This window comes from Brachyhypopomus gauderio, chromosome 8 (assembly GCF_052324685.1).
Source record: "Brachyhypopomus gauderio isolate BG-103 chromosome 8, BGAUD_0.2, whole genome shotgun sequence".
NCBI lineage: Eukaryota > Metazoa > Chordata > Actinopteri > Gymnotiformes > Hypopomidae > Brachyhypopomus > Brachyhypopomus gauderio.
The window spans coordinates 1,074,472-1,096,339 of record NC_135218.1 but is presented as its reverse complement, the minus strand read 5'-3'; the positions used below and the strand labels follow the sequence as shown (position 1 = coordinate 1,096,339).

Genomic DNA, 21,868 nt, shown 5'->3' with positions numbered 1-21,868 from the left:
CCACCTGATCTTCCCTAACCAGCCTCACCTGCCCCTCATTACCACGCCCCCTTTTCAGTCACACTTATACACCTTCCCCAGCACGTCTCAGTCGCGAAGTATTGCCGACTCATGCCGCATACCAAGCCGTTCTATTACCTGTCTGCTTTCCTGTGTTCTGACCCTCGCTTACGTCCCCGACCTTGTCTCCTGCCTAGTCCCTCTGTACCTCCTGACTTCTGCTCCCCCGGTATGACCCTGGACCGTCCTGACCACGCCAAGAACACGCTGTTACTTATCCTAGTACTCGTGATTCCCCTGCCTGTTTCTGTACCAGCTTCTCATTTCAATAAAAGCGGTGTTCTTCCGCATTTGGATCCCTCTCTGCCTGGTCAATTCGTAACAGACATGCAAAATTGTCAGATTTTTTTCGTTATATTTGTGTGAGTAGCAACAATATTAGGCTAGATTAGGACTAGATTTGATGATTTTCAGTCTGTTTTTGTCATGTGTGACATCTTAAAAAAATTGTTGTCACATTTGCAGTTGGCTTTGATGACTATGGTTCTGAATGTGAAGGAATTCGAATCACAGCATTCCTGGATGCAGGGCAGGACAATCTAACTCCCTTGGGTCGGCTAGAAAAATATGCCTTCAGTGATAATATATTCAACAGGTAAGAGACAATAGGGTCCTTTGTCAGTATGCAAACACAAACAAATAAATTAAGGATTAATTATACACTGTTTGGTTTTGACATTGAGAGGTGAGGAAAGTGTAATTTGTTAATAAATTTGTTAAGCACTTTAAGCACAAATCAACTGTTAATAGTTTTGCAGTTAAGCATTTGCAGACATGGATGTTTGGATGAGTTACACTTCTTTTGTTTTTGTTATACAACAATTGATTACTGTAATTTGTGTTGATCTGTTTTGTTTGCTGTCAAATGAGACATATTAATAAAACATTAAACCATGTTAATTTCTTTGTTTTTAGGCAAATTGTGGCACGTGGGTTATTAGATGTGCTACGAGAGTTCAGTGATAATGAGAACGATTTCATTAGTGTAATGGAGACTGTTGGCAGGATGTCCGAGGATGTAGGTATGTACATCTTTTTTTTATGTACGACTTTTTGAACTTCTGTCAGTTCAAAATTAATTTGGAGGAGAAGAAAAAAGCAAACAAATTGGAACAGAGCTGCTTTACGTGGACATTTAAAATGATTGAGTCAACAGTATGTAATCTCAAAGCTTGGGAAACAATTTCATACAATTTGAATAATTTTTGTGTCTGTGCTAAGAAAAATGCCTTGGCTCCAACATGCCTGTTATCTTGCAAAAAAAATCTACTTAGTTTGCCCAAATATTACACCACTTTGTACTTTGCTGTTGCTTTGTTTTGCTGTCACTGTATAAAGTTGAAACTAATTCTGTTTTCTTCAGTCGCTGAGCAAAGCCTTTTCAATACTCTCTGTGGCTTGAGATCTCTCCAGAGTGAACTGTGCAGAGCAAACTAACAGCTTTTCTGGGATCCTATTAAATATGAACATGAATCATGATTTTGACAGTTTTACTCATTGATAAGGGGAAGGGAATGAAAATTGCCAATATTCTCTTCACACCTTGGAGCAGTATACAGTGAGGAAAACAAGTATTTGAACACCCTGTGACTTTGCAAGTCATGGAGGGGTCTGAGATGTTCATCTTAGGTGCATGTCCACCATGAGAGAAATGATCTAAAAACACAATGTATGATTTAAAAAAAATGAATTTGTGTTACTGCTATTTGAACATAAGTATTTGAACACCTGTGAAAATCAATGTTAATATTTTGTACAGTAGCCTTTGTTTTCAATTATAGAGGTCAAACGTTTCCTGTACTTTTTCACCAGGTTTACACACATTGCAGCAGGGATTTTGGCCCATTCCTCCACACAGATCTTCTCCAGATCAGTCAGGTTTCTGGGCTGTCGCTGAGAAACACGGAGTTTGAGTTCCCTCCAAAGATTTTTTATAGGGTTTAGGCCACTCCAGAACCTTGATATGCTTCTTACGGAGCCACTCCTTGGTTATACAGCTGTGTGTTTTGGGGTGATTGTCATGTTGAAAGACCCAGCCACGACCCATCTTCAATGTTCAAATACAATGTTTTCCTCACTGTAGCTGTATGCCATTTTCATTATTTAATGAAATTTGTGCCCATTTAATGACAACTTTGTCTTGTGTGTTGTGTTCCTAATCAATCTGCGAATTCTGAACTAAAACCTCTAACTCTTGCAAGGATTTTTGGTGCATTACAGTGATCACAACTATGTGTTTGTTTAAATTTTTTTTTTATGTTATGATGTATTTAGAATTCCTTGTCTGGTCAAACGTTGCTGGAAATATTTTGATTTAAACTCATATGGTAAGTAAGATCCAAATCACAGCAAGAAATTTGTGTGGATATGTTTGTGTTTCAGAACCCACAGTGCGAGCTGAGCTTATGGAACAGGTACCAAACATTGCCATGTTCCTTCATGAGAATCGGCCTAATTTTCCAGTAGCTTTTTCAAGGTACTTGGTGCCCATTGTAGTACGTTACCTCACAGATCCCAATAACCAGGTTAGTAGTTGATGGAGTTGTATTTTTGTATTTTACAGTGCTATGTCACTTGATGAATAAATCTTTAGAAATAAGGCTTGAGCAAAGCTATGATCATATCAGGAAAATCAGTTGTGCATATCTAATTTGACAGTTTAACATTCAAAACTGCTATACAGGAGTTCAGCTTACTGTCAAGTCAAGTCAAATATATTTATATAGTACCTTTACAGCAGCTTTACAAGTGCATGGGTCCAGATCCCTAATAAGCAAGCCAGGGGTGACAGTAGAAAGGAAAAACTCCATAAGCGGGGATTATGAAGATGCCTTGGGAGGACCAAAACTCAAAAGGGAACCCATTCTCCATTGGGCAGCCCAGCTAGTAGAAGTCCATCAATGTAAATCCTTTGTATCATAAGCTATCATAATAAAAAGAGTTGCAGTCATATGTCTTAAAACAGCCCTAGGACATTTTCTGCCTTTGGAAAAGTATAATACAACAGCAGCACCAAGCTTACTGTGGTTAGACTTGCAAACCAAATAGGCAATTTTCATGCATAGAACAACTTCCCTTGCAAGACATGAGCATGTGCTCTTAATTATGATGTTGAGGTTACAGCAAAGTTGCTAAAAAAGTTTTATGTGCACTGATTACACATTCCAGAAGTGCTAAATCCCATTATATTTTAATTTCCCATTATGGATAAAAATGAAATGGGTGTTGTGGATTTATTGTTTGTTCACATAATCTGGATTTGTCAACCTAGGTGCGTAAGACGAGTCAGGCAGCACTCCTGGTGCTGTTGGAACAGGGTCTGGTCTGCACTAATGACATGGAAGGAAAAGTGTGTCCTGTGCTTCTGGAGCTCACTGAACCAAGCAGTGACGATGACTATAAGATTGAGGCTGTTGCGGTAAGATTGAAAGGTTTTTATTACATAGGAAGTGAATATAAAGCTTTCTTAACAAGAATGGGATATACTGAATTCTTACTGAACTACCCTCACACTTACTGTAATAACATATTTGATGGCAGTAGGCTTGTCACGATACTAAGAATTACAACTTCGATACGATACTTAAAAAAATATTGAAATTCGATACAATTTTCGATACCAAAGTCAGATACGGTGCTAATTTCCGTTTTAAAGCCTTAAAAATTTTTTTATAAACAAACAAATGAATGTTGCTTTGTGTTTGAAAATGCTTGAAATTGTAACTTCATTTCACAACAAATATCTGTCTGACTGAACAGTCTGACTGAACTGAGCATCTTGTAATTCCAGGGAGAGAACGTGAAGACGTTATGATTGGGCGTTTTGAAAATAAACAACCATTAAATAATGTGATAAAAAAGCGAATAATGTCGAGTATATGTATAAATATTTAACTTATCCCAACAAACATGCGACGTCAGAAAGACGTTAAAGTCAATTCTGTATCATGTCGGTCAGTCCAGACCCATTTTTGCATGTCTGGTGGACGTTCAAAACTGGTTCAAAATCTGACAGTGTGACTAGGACCTTAACCTTTTAACTTAACATGAACGTCTATGACGAGTTTTCTATCTGAACGTCTGACTAGGACCTTTATTGGATGTCAGGACGTGCAAAAACTGCAACTGAACGGCAGTAATAGACGTTTAAAAAAGACGTCGCTAAAACTTTCATTCTGGCTTTTCAGTGGACGTCTTTTGAACGTCTGACAAAGTGTCTTTGCTCGTGCTGGGAAATATTGAAATGGACCTTGAAAGTGACATACAAGTGTTTGAATTCCACAAGGTGTATGAACCCTGCAAACATGACTTTGTTCATCGCGCTGAAGCGCGGCGCATGCGAGGTCGTGCACCTGTCGAATTTTGTAACTTTGTGCGCGCCGCGCCTCAGCGCAATGAACAAAGTCATGTTTGCAGGGTTCAATTCAAGCCCTTGTACCAATATTTCCCAGCTCGTTAAACTTAATTAAGTTAAATATTTATACATATACTCGAAATGATTCGAAATATTGCGCTTTTAATCACATTATTTAATGGTTGTTTATTTTCAAAACGCCCAATCTTAACGTCTTCACGTTCTCTCATGTTTCATCCTGGAATTACAAGAGGCTCGTATTTGTTAATGTAATACAAGAAAACTGTTCAGTCAGACAGATATTTGTTGTGAAACGAAGTAGTTACAATTTAAACATTTTCAAGTACTTTAGCCTAAATTGCAGCACTTTTCAAACCTGAAACACACTGACACACAAAGCAGCATTAAAATTCGTCAGATAAGTGTTCATTCCCCTGTTTTGAAGGGTGTTTCTTTTATACTACCACATATAGTTTCGGACAACACTGCAAAGCGGAAAGTATAAAGCCTCCACCGCTCGCGGAGGTTCGCGCGCGGAGTCGAGCGCTATGGTCACTCAACCAGGCTTTAGCGCCCTTCGTTGAAATGTTCCAAAGGCACCGCTTGCAAACTGGCTTGTTCATGTCCTTCGGTTTTCCATCTGTATCTGCTTCGAATCCAACAGCACTGCGTTTGCTTTAGCTGCCATATTAGCATTACAAACTGTCCTGTGCATTACGGCAGCTTGGGTGGGTCAAACGAAAGCGCATTTTATGTAAAAAAAAATTGATACTTAAGGGAAACGAGTATTGTACCGTTTCAGAATGTTCAGTATCGATACGTATTGATATATCGATTTTTTTGACAACACTAGATGGCAGGTAGATGTACCGGTGCTATATTCAGACTCAGGAAACTGGTCTTAACATTGGAGTATCACTATGTTGATATGTATGTACAATGTATTAGTCAGGATTAAAAACTAGATGTTTATGGCTGTGTTATATTGATAAATGGTAATCACAAACCATTAATGTTATTTTTCACACTATCGCACTTTATAGTTTTTTGGGTTTTAGTCATCTAGCATTTTTTGAGCATGGAAAATTAACAAAAATAATTTTGTTAATTAACAATGCCTCTTCCTTAATTAACAATGCCTCTGGTAAACTAATTATATAATAAAAATATAATTAGAATATAAAATAAACTGATTTAATTCAACACAAAGACAACAGAGAAATGCAATATTTGGAGCAAAACAATGCTTCATGTATTTTGTGATGTAAAAAAATAGAGATTTGGGTTATATAACTCATAAGTGTTATTGCGTTGTAGATCATGTGCAAACTGATAACCATGCTAAGGAAACACACAGTGGAACACCTGCTGCTACTGCGCTATTGTGAGCTCTGCAGTGATAGCAGGCTCTTCCAAGTCCGCAAGGTAATGTTGTGTTCAGATGAATATTGACTTTGATTATGTCACTTTTGTGTGGGTACTAAAAGCTGTTGGATCCCTGTCCCTGTTTTTGTGATCTGGCATATTTGAACTTTCCCACACCCTTCTGCTGCTTTACTTCCTAGATTTTTGTTGTGATAGCTGGTAGGCCTTTCTTCTGATCTCCATCTCTATAGACAATTTTAAAAAATCTATATTAAATTAATATTTCTACATTTAATGGACAACTGTCATCAGTTCAGCTCTTATGAAAGTAGGCATAGTCAAGTCAAATTTATTTATATAGTGCTTTTTACAACACATATAGATATTGGTTCTTGTTAAAATATGTCTTACAGTGTAGAAAGGTACTTGGTCTTATACAATAATGTTAATTTTCTTTTGTAACTTGTGCAGAGTTGGCCCAAAATGTATAAAGGGAATATATTTTTTAAAAATGTAAAAATTGCTCAAAAAAATTGTACTCATATATTCACTTGCATCTAGGTTTGTGCAGCAAATTTTGGTGAATTCTGTTCCATTGTTGGTCAAGAAGCCACAGAGAAACTACTGGTAAGAAAAACATTTGGATATTTCTGCTGATTGACACTTTAGATAATATTTTGTATACAACTTATAAAATTATGTTTAATATCTGATGTGACATCCTAAAGTAAAGTAGGACATTTTACAAGATTTATCCTCATCCAGTTTTTTCTATGTCTATGGTTCACAGTTGCCGAAGTTTTATGACCTATGTTCAGACAGCTTGTGGGGCATTCGTAAAGCATGTGCCGAGTGCTTCATGGTAGTTTCCAACTGTACATCTCCAGAGGTGCGGCGCACTAAGCTGTCTCCCTTGTTCATCAACCTCATCAGTGATCAGTCCCGTTGGGTAAGTGCAAAAAAGAATGCAAAAGCACACATAAAGCATAATACATGAGGACACAAATTTAGTCACATTTAATAAGCATGACACTAAAAAGTATAATTCACTCTTTATGACTACTCTCCCTAATCAGGTCCGTCAAGCTGCGTTTCAGTCTCTTGGTGGTTTTATCTCCACGTTTGTCACTCCATCCAGTACTGGTTTCCACTTCCATGAGGATGGATCACTGCATGAGATCCCAACTTTATCAACAGAGAGGTACATTCGTGCAAAGCCTTTGAGACTGCATAGTGTCAATAGTCAGTGGAGTCAAAATTTACAAATTTTCAGTTTACAAAATATCAATTTACAAAATATCCATTAACTGATATGAACATTCAAAGGTATGTGTCTTCATAGTGCAGTGTTGTTTTATGTGCCTAAAATGAGACCTTTCTCATCAATTGAAACTTTCTATCTCCATAGCAACAAGCCGCAAACATCCAGTGGTAGCTCAGGTAGCTGCTGTAAAGTTTCCACTCACAGCTCTCCTGATGGTCCCTTTCATCCACACCTAACTGAGCAAAGCTCAGAGCCAATCATTCCTGCACCTCAAGCCCCAAAGGACATATATAATCCCCCAGTTTTGCCCTTAAATACAGTCCCATTTGAGGGTATTAAGCTAGTTCAGTCTGAGAGCTCAGCTACCACCTTCAACCAGCAGACTGATGACATGTATAACACTTTCCACTACTGGAGACCAATGTTACCTGATATCAGCCAGGATTTGGAGCTACTACAGGATGAGGGGAAAAAGGAAGAACAAGGAAAGGAAGTGGTGAAAAGGGAAGAAGCAATTCCAAATTTAAATCCTACAAATCCAGCTACAAGCTGTCAGATCCAAAAAGTTCTGGAGTGCCTACAGCCTCATCTTGATGATCCAGATGTACAAGGTGACTTTAAATATTGAAATTAAAATCTGCTATAAATCCACTTAGGCTGCATGCATGTAAATTTCCTTCCTGGCAATTTAATTGTCTCTGTGGGAATCTTGACTTTGCCATCTTCAAGTGGATGTATAAACTCTCAGGCTTATAGTCTCAAGTAGAATCAAATTATTAAAACGGTGTATCAAAAATATTGACAGGTTTTTTTTTTTTTTGCAAATTGCATGCACTGCAAATCAGTTGGTGCCCATGTTTTTTGTAAAATCTCAAGAAAACAACAGAATAAAATATTTGAATGGATTGCTATATATTATTGCTAAATATTGGCAACTCTTAGAAACCTGCACTTGTTTAAACCCTGTGCACCAACTAATTGCCCACTTTTGAGAGCTAAACTAGTAGGAGAGATCAGACAGTTTCTGTCAATGAATATCAATTAATCAGTTAATGATCAGGACAAATTATGTGCTGGAGGAAATGTCTGAGAAATAAATTGCATTTTATCAGGAATTTAAAAATTGGCCTTTTAAGTGGGCAGTATAGATAACTAAATAATTACAAAGCGTTTGGCCTTCACTTCTTAACCATCAGTTAACTTACTGCACTTATAACGTACTGCGTGACGCAGAGCAAGGAAGCGGACACAAACGCTGAGGTGAGCGAGATTTATTAAATGGAATTCCAAAGACGTTGTCGTAAGTACAGGCACGGGTCATAACAGGAGGGCAGTTAGAGTAAGACAGCTAAACAGGCATGGTGGCATGAGGAACAAAACAAGGCAGGGGAAACAACGACTAGGCAGAAACACACGCTGAACTACGAATACTCACGATGAAGACAAAACAGATAGCAGCGGCATAAGGCAAACGCAAGCAAGACACAAAACAACCGATACTGACATGGGAAATACAGGGACTATAAATACATGGAACTAAACTAGACACAGGTGATCACACTGACAATACGGGCGTGGCAGACAGACGGAAACCAGGGCAACAGACAAGCAGGGCGGGACCAACAGGCAAGTGTAACACTCGAGGGAGGAGGCACGACGAGTGTTGAACGGTGGAACATAGAACGTTTATTTTACACAAAGACACGTAGCTTCGACACGATAGTGCGAGCGCGGTACAGCGACACTCACACTGGCACGAAACTTTAGACAAAGACGAGCACAAGACACTGCGTGAACGCACATTAAATAGGTGATTAACACAGACCCTCGTGATCTCGAGACAAGGCACAGGTGCGACTACGAACACGCTCACGAACAACCCACACCCACGGAAGTACATACATGGACATAACGACACGCAGACAACGTAGCGACACACCCACAGGGAAGGGTCTGGGACTGTCACCGTAACAGCAAGGAACAACACAGACACGAGGAACAGGGACACCGGAGTGACAGCTAAGAGAGGGGGGCATAGCCCTACATGACAGCGCTTTTCTGTACTTTTCAAAACTTACAATTTCCCCCTCATTCTTCAAGTACAAACACAGTCACAGGAATATTGTTATCTGTTATAATAGTTTTGACCAATTCTAACAAAATTTCAATATTTCTCTTCATTTTATTTTAGAAGATACACTGAAAATTGGATGACTTTGTGGATATATTTGGTGTAAAAATGCTTCTTAGTGTTAATATACAGCTTTTTAATACTTGGTGTTATCCATTGTTTTTGTTATGATTGTGTTTCTTAGCTCAAGTGCAAGTATTGTCAGCTGCACTGAAGGCGGCTCAGCTGGAGAGTCATGGAAATGATGGGGATCAGATTGTCTCAGTATTGGAAAATGAAAGGATCGGACACAAGCATCTAGAGATCGAGGTCCACCTTTTAAACTCTTCACCTATCTCACCAGTGTCAAGCAGTGTGGCCACTGGAGGAGAGGCACAGTTGTGTTCACACACCTTCTCAATTTCTGTTTTCATCTATGATCTTAGTTCCTTCATTTTTCACAGCTATTTTGAAATGATCAAATCTCATACTGCTTCTCTCACACTGCTTAGTATGTTTGTTAGTGTTGATGGGCTTTAACATACAGTAGTGTGAACCAAGGGGTTTTTAGTGAAACTCTGTTTTTATTAACTTGAGATGGATTTTTGTGCTTCTAGAAGTCAGAGCTGATAGAGAATGTGAAGGAAGAGAAGAACTTTGATATTAACAGACCTTGTAAAGAGGAGAAGCCTAAAGTTCAGGTGAGTAATGGGCAATGGCAGCTGGTGACTTAAATTATTTGTATTGTATTTATTATATCACTATCACTCACACTTCTTCTTCTCTCCTTTTCATCTTATAGAATGTAATTCCTCAGCAACTTTTGGATCAGTACTTGTCCATGACAGACCCAGCCCGAGCACAGACCGTGGACACTGAAATAGCAAAGCACTGTGCATTTAGCCTACCAGGTGTGGCCCTGACCCTGGGCAGACAGAACTGGCATTGCCTCAAAGACACCTATGAAACCCTTGCAACTGATGTACAGGTTAGAACTGTATTACTCTTTGGAGTTGGAACACTAACTAACGTCTTCTTGTTTGGAATAATCTGAACAACATGATTCTGCTTAAATCTCTTTGTCCTTTCTCCTTGTTGTGATGGAAGAACAATGGAATCACACTGGAGTTTCTGAGCAATTAGTGACTAGGACAAGTTTTCCCTATAGTGATTATTCTTGCAAGTTACAAAACCAGATTTCTTCAAAAGCTTAACACCATCCATAAATAAACTAATAAGATAGACCAATTGTAAATGTGCTACAGAAGCAATTCTGATATACTGAGTTTTTAACAGTGGAAAGTCAGACGGACCCTGGCCTTCTCCATCCACGAGCTGGCAGTGATTCTTGGGGATCAGCTGACAGCAGCTGACCTCGTGCCCATCTTCAATGGCTTCCTTAAAGACTTAGACGAAGTGCGAATTGGAGTTCTCAAACACCTCTATGACTTTCTCAAGGTGAGTACCTTCAAGCTTACCATTCTATGAGCTTATTTCATTCTGCATTTTTCTTTTTTAGGTGAGGTCTTAGGCCATAGATAAATATATACATACATATATGTACATTCACATACATATGCATAAATAAATTTATTTGTGCTAGTTTATAACATATACCATAATAATCTATATGTAATCAGTGGTCTAAGATAAACTTTCCTTTCTTCTGCAGCTTCTCCATGCTGAAAAGCGCCGGGAGTATCTTTATCAAATGCAGGAGTTTATGGTGACTGACAACAGCCGAAACTGGAGGTTTCGCTATGAGTTAGCTGAGTACATATCATTTATTTATTTATTCACTCAGGCATATGTTGATTCTTCCTCCCTGCTTAGCCTTATTAATTGCATCTGCCATGTTTGTCTAGATTTTCAAATAGATCTTATGTATGTGTGTGTATCTCTGCAGGCAGTTGATCCTGATTATTGAACTATACAGCCACTATGATGTGTACAACTATCTCAGACAAATAGCACTCAACCTCTGTTCTGACAAAGTGTCAGAAGTACGGTGGATTTCCTACAAATTAGTGAGTGATCACTCTGTTGATTTAAATGTGTTTGATCTAGAGCTGCCAATTTTCTGAATTGCTCATCAGTCAAGGCACTGTTTCTGCATGGCAGACGAGGCTTAGCCAGGGCCTCTGAGAGAAGGCCTGAGTGTGAGGAAAAATATATCACCACCCTGTAGAAGGATATTGATGTATGCTATTTTACATATTATTTCTTTCTATAAGATGTCAAAGAATGGAACCAATCAAAATGTCTCATAAGTATGTAAATCTTACCAGTGAAAATAAGGATTTTTGCTGCTGCCTGTCCCTTCTCTCTGAAGAAGAAGCTATGGCATTATTAGTAAAACATCACTCTCACTCTTTTCCTCCATTATTTGCAAATAAATTCTTTAAAAGTCAGACAAAATGATTTTCTCAATTTTTTTCACATTTTGTCTCTCATAGTTGAGGTCTACCTATGATGTCAATTACCGGCCTCTCTCATCTTTTTAAGTGGGAGAACTTGCACAATTGGTGACTGACTAAATACTTATTTTCCCCACTGTACATGCTAGTTTAGCCAGTGAACTTCTACTTGTTTAGTAGACAGATATTGTGGTTTGGCTTATTAATAAGTGCTTTTCAAGGCTAACTATCATGCACTGTGATTTGAATACATGTGGTGTAATCTGTCAGTGAAGTCTATTATAAAATTAATCCAGACAGGCAACTGTGATTGTGTGTGCATGTATAACCGTGTGTGTGTGTGTGTGTGTGTGTGTGTGTGTGTGTGTGTGTGTGTGTGTGTGTGTACACCTATGTGTGCAGGTGGTGGGGATCTTGCAGAAGTTATACTCTTGTGAGGCTCATGACCTTAGTCTGAACTTCATCAATGAACTTGTTGTGAGGTTTTGCCATTGTCCTAAATGGGTGGGACGACAAGCTTTCACCTTCATATGCCAGGTGAGATGAACTAAACATGAATATTTTGTGTGTGGTTAGTTCTAAAATTTAAGCAGCGGAATTTGTTATAGGCCTCTTATTGACAACATTGCCATGTTTTCTTCGAACTATAATACCATGAAAGTACTTAATAACTTTATAATATTATAATTTAATAATATAAAAAAGTTCTAAAAAAGTTGGGACACTAAACAAATTGTGAATAAAAACTGAATGCAATGATGTGTAGATGGCAAATATCAGTATTTTATTCGTAATAGAACATAGATGACAGATCAAAAGTTTAATCTGAGTGAATAATCATTTTAAAGGAAAAATATGTTGATTCAAATTTCAGTGTCAACAAATCCCAAAAAAGTTGGCACAAGTAGCAATAAGTTCACGAGTTCTCACATGTGACTCCTCTGCTACGATCTCTTCACTGGCTTCCAGTAGCGGCACGCATCAGATATAAAACCTTGATGCTTGCTTACAAAGCCAAAAATGGACTGGCCCCTCCCTACATGATGTCCATGGTAAAAAGCTGAGTGTACAGCGAACACTCAGAACCTCAAGCTTGGCTCGACTCGAAACTCCATGTATAAAGTCTCATGGAAGACAAAGCTCCAGACTATTCTCCATCCTGGCTCCACTTGCCGTTGTTCTTTAAATTGTATGTCTGGCTATGGTTATTTGTGCTTCTTGGCAAACGTCTAACTTGCAAAACACTAGGTAATGACATTGACTCCTCTAGTTTAGTAGTAGTCTGACTCAATGGTATCTTGAATTCTGGCCTATCCGTACTATTTCCTAGGATGAATTCTGTGATCAGATGCAAAGCACTTTGTAAGTCGCTCTGGATAAGAGCGTCTGCTAAATTCCCTAAATGTAAATGTAAGTAGCAATAAGTGGCTGGAAAAAGGAAATTGAGCATATAACGAACAGCTGGAAGACCAATTAACACTAATTAGGTCAACTGACAACATGATTGAGCTTCTCAGAGTGTCAGTGTCTCTCTGAAGCCAAGATGGTAAGAGGATCACCAATTACACCATTGTTGCGCAGAAAGATAGTGCAGCAATAACAGAATGGTGTTACCCAGCGTAAAATAGCTGTTATCATCATCAACTATTCATAACATCATCAAAAGATTCAAAGAATCTGGAACAATCGCTGTGCATAAGGGTCAAGGCCGTAAAACTCTACTGGATGCTTGTGATCTCCGGGCCCTTAAACGTCACTGCACCTCAAACAGGAATGCCACTGTCAAGGAAATAACAGAATGGGCTCAGGAATACTTCCAGAAAGCATTGTCAGTGAACACAACCCACAGTGTCATCCGCCGTTGCCAGCTGAGACTCTACAGTGCAAAGAGAAAGCCATTTCTAAGCAAGCTCCACAAGCTCAGATGTTTGCACTGGGCCAGGGGTCATTTAAAATGGAGTGTGGCAAAATGGAAGACTGTTCTGTGGTCAGATGAGTCACGATTTGAAGTTCAGAGAAGACAAGGATAACCCAAGTTGTTATTAACGCTCCGTTCAGAAGACTGCATCACTGATGGTATGGGGTTGCATGAGTGCTTGTGGCATGGGCAGCTTGCATGTCTGGAAAGGCACCATTAATGCAGAGAACTATGTTCAGGTTCTAGAACAACATATACTCCCATCTCTTTCTGCATTTTTCAACAAGATAATGCCAGACCACATTCTGCAGCAATCACAACATCATGGTTACGTAGGAGCGTAGGAGAAGGATCTGGGTACTGAAATGGCCAGCCTGCAGTCCAGGGGTGGGTTTCCCGATAACGAACGATCTTAGAAAGTTACGAACAACTTTAAGAACGCCAAATTTACGAGTGTTTCCCAAAAGCCTTCATAGTCTCCAAATTTACGAACGAGTTCTAAGTAGTTCTTAGTTGACTCCGCCTCTGCAGCTGCCCTGGAAAATCTCCGCTAGTCGAAAACCGAACCACCGATTTACATAAATTTTTTCATAATTACGCCGCAAAAGCATCATTGGCAAAATGACAATCATAAAAACTAACAACTAATAAGTGTTGACATTTCAAGTATAAGGAAAAAATGAGTAGAACATATTATTACCTTTGCAATTCTGACCGATCGTAGGCTTTTATCAAGGCTATAAATAGGGCACACAACCCTATTTATCTTTCAAAACCATGGCAAACAAGCAGAGAAAATGAAACTTTCTGTCGAGTGAACTGAGCCAAAAACAAAAGTATAGCCTACTGTTTTCAATAGCTCGAGGACGTTCATCAAATTCAGGAAAAAAAAAAAAAAACTGTAGTCAAGTCAAAAATAAGGGGGCAGGACTCAGAAAGGAGAGGGCTAAGACTGGTGGAGGTCAAATGTCCACAAGTGCCTTCACTGTTGAGGAGGAGAAGGCACTGGGGATACTGGGCCCCACAGCTACTGAAGGGCCACCAGGGGATTTGATACAAGCTTCAGAGTGGATACCCACTGTCAGCTAGTATATATATATATATATATATATATATACACTGCTACATTTTCGCGGTTAATGTAGTGCGCGGTTAGTTTACAAGCCTAGCGAGTCGCTAATACTTTTAAAACCGGCGTAGTGGAAAACACGCATTTGACTGTCTTCACAGCTAATAATTTACACTCGCCCATGTACGATGTGGCTCTTTGCCGTAACACAGTAAGAAAGGTGGCTCTTGGTCTATGACGGGTTGGCCACCCCTGATATAAACTAATGCTAAATAATTCAAAGTAGTACATTTGATTTCTGTTGACACATTGTGGTATATGCGATGTAAATACTTCAAAAGAAAATAGGCTACTAGGCTAATTATACATATAAACGCAAATATAGTAATGCCGTGATTAAAACCCGCGCGAGTGAAATTAGCGCCTCTATCATTTTTGAAGTAGAACTGCACGAGAGCTTCGAGTTAAGAAGTACTTAGTGAGTTACAAATGGGTCCGGAGATTCTTAACTTACGAACGACTATAAGAATGACGTAAGTTACGAAGAGTTTCGGGAAACACTCGTAAATTTAAGAATATTCGTAAGTACGAGGTTACGAAGTACTTAGAGTTACGAACGTTTCGGGAAACCCACCCCAGATCTTTCACCTATAGAGAACATTTGGTGCATCATAAAGAGGAAGGTGCAACAAAGAAGGCCCAAGACAACAGTTAGAGGCCTGTATTAGACATGAATGGGAGAGCATTCCTATATCTAAACTTGAGAAACTGGTCTCCTCTGTCTCCAGACGTCTGTCTGTCAGACGACACAAGCACTTCATCAATATGAAGTTCACCAGTCTGCTCTGTGGTGGTCCTTTTTGGCAAAGGTGTCAGAAGTATTCACATTCATTACTCAGGTAGAAGTTTAGATACTAGGGTTTAAAAATACTTCTGTAGAAGTTGAAGTGTCAACTCCAACAGCTTTTTACTCAAGTAAAATTACTGCTTTCAAAACTACTTAAAGTATAAAAGTAAAAGTAATGTAAGGGGAAAAAACCATTAAGGACAAAAGTTTAGGTCGCACGACAGGGGTCTATAGTGCACTAGCCCACCTCCCCAAAAACCCCATACTTCTAAAAGCCATAATGTCTATAATGTTGTCTTAAAATGTTAATGTTGAAAAATGGGCACATAAGCCCATTGAAAATGAATGTACTTGAGTACAAGGGTTGGTTGGTCTTCCTGGCTACCAACCTCCTCGCTGGTGCTTAGTTGGGACACTTCTCTCAACTTCTCTTGAGTCTCTGCTACGGACATCTTTATACTAAGCTACATACGTCTGCTACGTCCTCGCTGGAGTGTGACGTGTGCAGGTGCGATGGATCACGTACAAACCAATAGGGTGTCGGAATATTATATGTTTATACTTCTCATCCAACCACAATCAAATTCACTCTATCTGGATGGCACGATTAGTCAGGATAGGGTTTTTTTTAACGATGACACGAAAACAAGTCGAAATGAAATAGCAGTAGCGAGGCTATTTTTAAAATGTAAGGAGTAGAAAGTAAAAAGTCAGCAGAAAAATAATTACTCCAGTAAAGTATAAATAACCAAAATTTCTACTTAAGTAAGGTAACGAAGTGAGATTTTTTTTGGTTCTGTTTCCGTGTCTCCACTTTTGTGTTTATTTGGTTAGGTGTATCGCTTTTTTATGTTAGTGTTGTTATTTACTTTCTGTTAGTCATCTTTATTAAAACTATATTCTCCTGCACATGCGGCCAGTCTACCCTGCCTAAACGTTACAATTGCATAGTCATTACTAATGTGTACAAAAACTGACTGAAATTATTATTATTATTATTTTTTACCTCAAATTGCTGTTGTGTAAGTCAACATGAACCTGCAGAACATTCCATAAAATTAATGCTATCTCTATTAAATATAAAACTCAACAAACCAAACTCATTTCAACATTATGTACAGGCCCGTAGCCAGCATTGTGATGGGGGGGGGGGATCTTTTCCCCCCAAAAGTGGACTTCATTTGCCTCTCTACTCCAGTGCCCCCTAAATACACGAGCGCACTTCAAACCTTTTAATTTACACATATTTTATTCATTATAAGCATGGTTGCCAACTTTTCAAAATCACTAGGAGTGAGATTTGATGCGGGGGGGGGGGTTATGTCTTATATGTTTCCTCTATGTTGCGCCTAAAGCGATCGATCGCCAGTAGTTGGCGCCAGAGCGAACTAGTAACTCATTGAATCATAGATGTAGATCGGAGATAAATAAACTAGATTTTTTCAGCGTGAGAAATGTATGGCGTGTGAAGACAGTCAAATGCGAGTGTCTCACGCTCATTGCGTGAGAGTTGGCAACACTGTTATAAGTTTGTTGTGAGTCTGTTGTTGCTGTCCTTATTTGTTTGTCTGTATATCCACCGGAGATTAACAATTCATTCGTTGAATAGCTTATCTATCTTGAGGGGGCATGTGTGTACTGCAGCACTCATCTAGTCCACGAACCCTCCGATCCCCCCTGGCTACGAGCCTGATGTAAATGAATACATTCAGCATCATATTATCTAAACTAAGATGTACAAACAATACATGAACCAAAAGTGAAATAAATCTTTACGTTAGGATCACCAAAATTTACTTCTGAGCCATCAACATAAATCTTCGAACAGAAATGTAATTCTCTATCCATATTGTGGCAAGGTAGACAAAAAAATCTCACATATTATTGTCACACTTTAACATTATCTTACATTCAGACATGCATATTCATCACAACAGTTAGAAATTATGAAAACTAAAGACTAGCTTTAGCTTCACGACTAAATGTGTCAGCCTTGCAGTTGTTACGTTAACATAGGCAGCAAATGGAACATTATGCAGCTCTAAAACTCCTCTAAAACGGGTAGTTCTGTAAAAAGTTGGTGTAAAATCACCAGTGTAAAATATATGAGCTTCACGCAAGAACATGTTTCGAGAACAAATTATAATATGAACTAAAAAACATTTTAATTTATATTGCACACCGCTAAATGTTTTTGTGTTATGAAAAAGGATACATTCCCTTTCTAAGGCTTAGCATTAGAACTGAAAGCATTTTTTGTTTGTTTTCCTCTCCACTAAGGGTCTCAATAGAGCAGACCCTAAGAAATAGTGAACATGTGCAGTATTATGAATCCATTGTGTCTGTAGGCGGTCGTAGAAGAGGACTTCATGCCCATGGATCAGTTTGCTCAGCACCTTCTTCCCTGCCTGCTCAGTCTGTCTTCTGATCCTGTTCCCAACGTACGTGTGCTGGTTGCCAAGGCATTACGCCAGAGTGTGCTGGAAAAATGTAAGATATTCACATACACATACAGCCCGCATATTTTCAGTGCCTATGCTTATGAGTACCTTAATAATTGACACTTAAACAATAATAATAATAATTTTGATGATAGGACTGATAGTATAATAATAATTTTAATAAATTCCATATTGGTGTGCAGAATGTTGTTCCACAACATTATTTAGAGGTAATCTTGAATGGGATTTAAGAGTTTTAAGACCATGCTGGGTGCTGATATCAGCCACAAATATAGTAGGTTTACAAAAGTCACAGGAGTAGAATCAAAACTGAATCACTGATGAGTGGAAAAAGTCAGATGATTGAAGATATATGAAGATGCCCGTGCCTAGTCTTTGGCACAAGTGAAATGAATTACTGGAATTTTGGTTTGGTGTAAGTAGTACAGTCTGATGATCTGTGCATGAGGAAGATTTTTCTGGCACACATTAGAACACACAGTGTACTTATAGCTAAAGCTAAACCATGCAGCTTAAGCTAAACCATATTAAACCATTAATTTTCTTGTCAGAGGTCTTTGGATTTTTTAAAAGAGCAGACAGAAGGAGATTCTTAGTCGACGTCTAAACCACTTGGAAATATTAATAAAAGTAAGTGGACTGTAAACGTTAGCAAGCTACCTCAAGAGACTTCCCTCAAGAAAAACAAGAGCATGCCAACTGGCTAAAATCACTACCTGTATACTGCACATGCCCTTTCCATCTGATTCTCCACTTTCAAATTTGTTTGTTTGTTTGAAAAGTGGAGTAATACAGTGTACAGTGTTGCAAACCGTTGTGGTGAAAAAACAGCTGAGCCAAAATGGCATAGCCTTCAATTTACTGATCAATCTATGTTCCGACACTCACCTATGGTAGTGACCAAAAAAATAAAAGACTGTGGATACAAGCAGCTGAAATTAGTTTCTTCCACAGTGTATCTGCGCTCTACCCTAGAGATGTAGTGAGGAGTTCGGTCATCTGGGAGAGACTCTGAGTAGAGTCGCTGCTCCTTTATGTAGAGAGGAGCCAGTTGAGGTGATTTGGTCCAGATGCCCCCAGGGCGCCTGGTAAGGTGTTCCGGACATGTCCAACTGGGAGGAGACTCCAGGAACAACCCAGGACATGCTGGAGAGATTATGTCTCTTGACATATGCCTCGGTATCCTCCCAGAAGAGCTAGAAGCAGTGGCTGGGGAGAGGCTTAGGCTGCTGCCCCTGTGACCCGGAACTGGATAAGCAGATACAAATGGATGGATAGATGGATGTTTATACTTAATTGTGTCCTAAATTTGTCTTGCCCTTTTCAGCCACTGTTCCAGTTAACTAAACTACTGTTAACATTTATAATTTTATTTATAATTTATTTATAATATAATGAAATTGCCGCAATGTCACATTAGCAGATAGACAGGCAGAAAATGTCACAAGTATAATTTATGTGATGTTTTTCATCAGCTTACTTTAAGGAGCCAGGCAGTGCTTACACAGATGAGCTGGAGGAGGCCCTGTCTGAGCTGAGAATGGACAAAGACAGAGATGTGCGATTCTTTGCCACACTGGACCCCAAGAGGGATGTCATTGACACTGCAGCACTCATCTAGTCCAGTACTCTTTGCGTAAATAAAATATACACCAGCATGGACCACTTTCAGCAGGCCCACACACATAAGTGTTTACAATTGGGCAACAGTCATCTGTAATAACGTCCAAAGTCCTCCCCTCCTTCCATTTTGTCACTCTCCTTCATACAGTTTCCTTCCCTCATACAAATAGTCACTGGATATACAAGCTTTATTATTCACATTGTGTGTGTGTGTGTGTGTGTGTGTGTGTGTGTGTGTGTGTGTGTGTGTGTGTGTGTGTGTGTATTGAGTGTATATGTAAGACATAACTCACAATCACATCCTCTCCTCTACTGAAACAGATGGTGCAAAGCTTCAAGCTACCTCTCCAAAGCTAACTATATTGTGATGATTGTTGTTCCTCTTTTACTTTTGCATTTCCTACAAGTGTGAGTACTACATAGCTCAGAGGAGAAGCTGTTTTTGAAGCCAGATGTTTGAGTCTTGGTAATACTCCAATAGTGTTTTTACATTTAGCATATGTACAGGGTTTTGCACAAACATTTTCTTAGACCACTGCAGCTCAGGACCTAAAACACCAACATCTTTTTCATGTGTAGCAGTCTTTCATTGGAAGTTAGAAGCATTCACTACTATCTTTCAGTGACATTATTGACTACATGTTTGTTTTGTTTTATGTATTATTGTGTGAAATGAAATGAACAGCAACCAGTAAATTATATACTTCTGTCTGTTTTGTATGTGATAGGGGGAAGAGTTGTAAGAAAGTTGAGTTGTTTAAATCTGACCTAGAGAACGAATTCAAGCACCCCCGAAAAGAATTAATGGTGCTTTTGCTGTTTTGCAAAATAAGAGATGCAAAAGCTAGCATTTGGCTGTTATGTTTGAACAATGGGATAAAAAAGCACACTTAATGTTGGACTTTACACTTTTCTATCCATAATGTCAGAACTCTTATTTACTGAGTGATGCCTAAATAATGGCTTCATAGATTTTATTCAGGGTAATTTTAAGATAAATTTGTTGCACTGAGCATGCTGGCCGAAATGCTTTTAGGTGTTGCTTCAGAACCATTTTCCCCCAGCTAAATATTGAAGGTTAAAAAAGGAGTAGATAATTATTGATGTACAACAGATCTCGTGATTCAGTACCTTGGGAGCTCTTGGTGCGACTTGACATTAAGTTTCATATATTATTAATATAATATATATAATGTATTAAGTTTCGTATGTGTATATATATATATATATATATATATATATATATATATATAGACACACACACACACACACACACACACACACACACACACTACTTATTGATTGAAGCCAAGGCTGGTCTGTGGGTTTTTAAACTGGATATGTAAGAGATATCACCAAGTCATAATTTTTCTGACTTCTGAATTTTCACTATATGAGTATTTAGCCATTGTTTTTGTTCTATTGGTGGACCAAGCTGACAGAAAGGCACAGTTTGTTAGTCAATTGAACACTCAGTGCAGTTAAAAAACATGTTCTAGCTATAACCGAGGCACTGATGCCAGCTAAGCCATTGTATCTTGTTTTATATTTTATAACCTAACTTTTAAGGTTGCAACCTTTGCAATTTCCAGTCTCTTCAAAAGGAGTTTTATGTATTGTTATTTTTAGTATTCAAAATAAAATTCTAATATAAGCAATGCATTTTTTTGTTTTATTGTTGAATAAATCCATAATTGCACTCAAAGTAAATTAATCATGTATCATGGACCAAACTCTAATAAGGAGACTGCACCTTTTGAACAGACATGTTGGATTATAATGCACCAAGAGTTCACCGGTCACGTTGAGGACCCCGGCCCCTCCCTTTTGGGCGTGTGTGTACGTTGTCCACGTGCATCGTCTGCGTCGGTGGATCTACGTGGTTATGGTTATGTCGTGTGATAATCTGTCTCACCTGTGACTCGTCTCGTAATCACGTGGGGCTAATGTGGTTTGTCTATTTAATGTGCGCTCGCGCAGTGTTCTGTGCTCGTCGTTGTCTAATGTGTACACGTCTCTGTGTGGAAGTCTGCCCGTATGTTTACCAAACCCCCTCTTCCCGTTTGTGCCTATGTGTGTAAGCATGCCTGTTTGTGTGTTTGTATCTGTTCCGTTGTGTTTGTCTAATGTATTCTCCCCTGTATTCCCAGGGAAGGTGTTCTAGGCGGACGCTTCACCGAGGGCGATCACCTCCCAGACACAGGACTGAGCGCGTCGGACCTGCCCATTGTCGTGGGTTCGGGGCACTTGGTCCTGTTGGCACCCCGGGACGGGTAGTGCCCTTGGAGGAGGCGTCTGTCACGGTGAGGACCCCAGCCCCTCCCTTTTGGGCGTGTGTGTACGTAGTCCACGTGCATCTTTTGCGTCGGTGGATCTACG

At 39.1% G+C, this 21,868-nt stretch overlaps 1 protein-coding gene across 1 annotated transcript in view; it reads left to right on the top strand.

Moving 5' to 3' along the window:
• Positions 1-21,147, top strand: part of ppp4r1l (protein phosphatase 4, regulatory subunit 1-like) — a 31,284-nt gene extending 10,137 nt beyond the window's left edge. Inside the window, exons 3-20 of the mRNA XM_077013721.1 lie at positions 526-655; positions 976-1,082; positions 2,443-2,585; positions 3,332-3,478; positions 5,732-5,839; positions 6,341-6,406; positions 6,570-6,728; positions 6,856-6,980; positions 7,188-7,654; positions 9,359-9,483; positions 9,771-9,854; positions 9,956-10,141; positions 10,450-10,611; positions 10,826-10,926; positions 11,060-11,180; positions 11,973-12,107; positions 17,753-17,894; positions 19,342-21,147. Coding sequence (XP_076869836.1) covers positions 526-655; positions 976-1,082; positions 2,443-2,585; positions 3,332-3,478; positions 5,732-5,839; positions 6,341-6,406; positions 6,570-6,728; positions 6,856-6,980; positions 7,188-7,654; positions 9,359-9,483; positions 9,771-9,854; positions 9,956-10,141; positions 10,450-10,611; positions 10,826-10,926; positions 11,060-11,180; positions 11,973-12,107; positions 17,753-17,894; positions 19,342-19,487 — 2,654 coding nt within the window. The 3' untranslated portion in view covers positions 19,488-21,147. The remainder of the gene's footprint in view (positions 1-525; positions 656-975; positions 1,083-2,442; positions 2,586-3,331; positions 3,479-5,731; positions 5,840-6,340; positions 6,407-6,569; positions 6,729-6,855; positions 6,981-7,187; positions 7,655-9,358; positions 9,484-9,770; positions 9,855-9,955; positions 10,142-10,449; positions 10,612-10,825; positions 10,927-11,059; positions 11,181-11,972; positions 12,108-17,752; positions 17,895-19,341) is intronic.
• Positions 21,148-21,868: the final 721 nt, after the last annotated feature.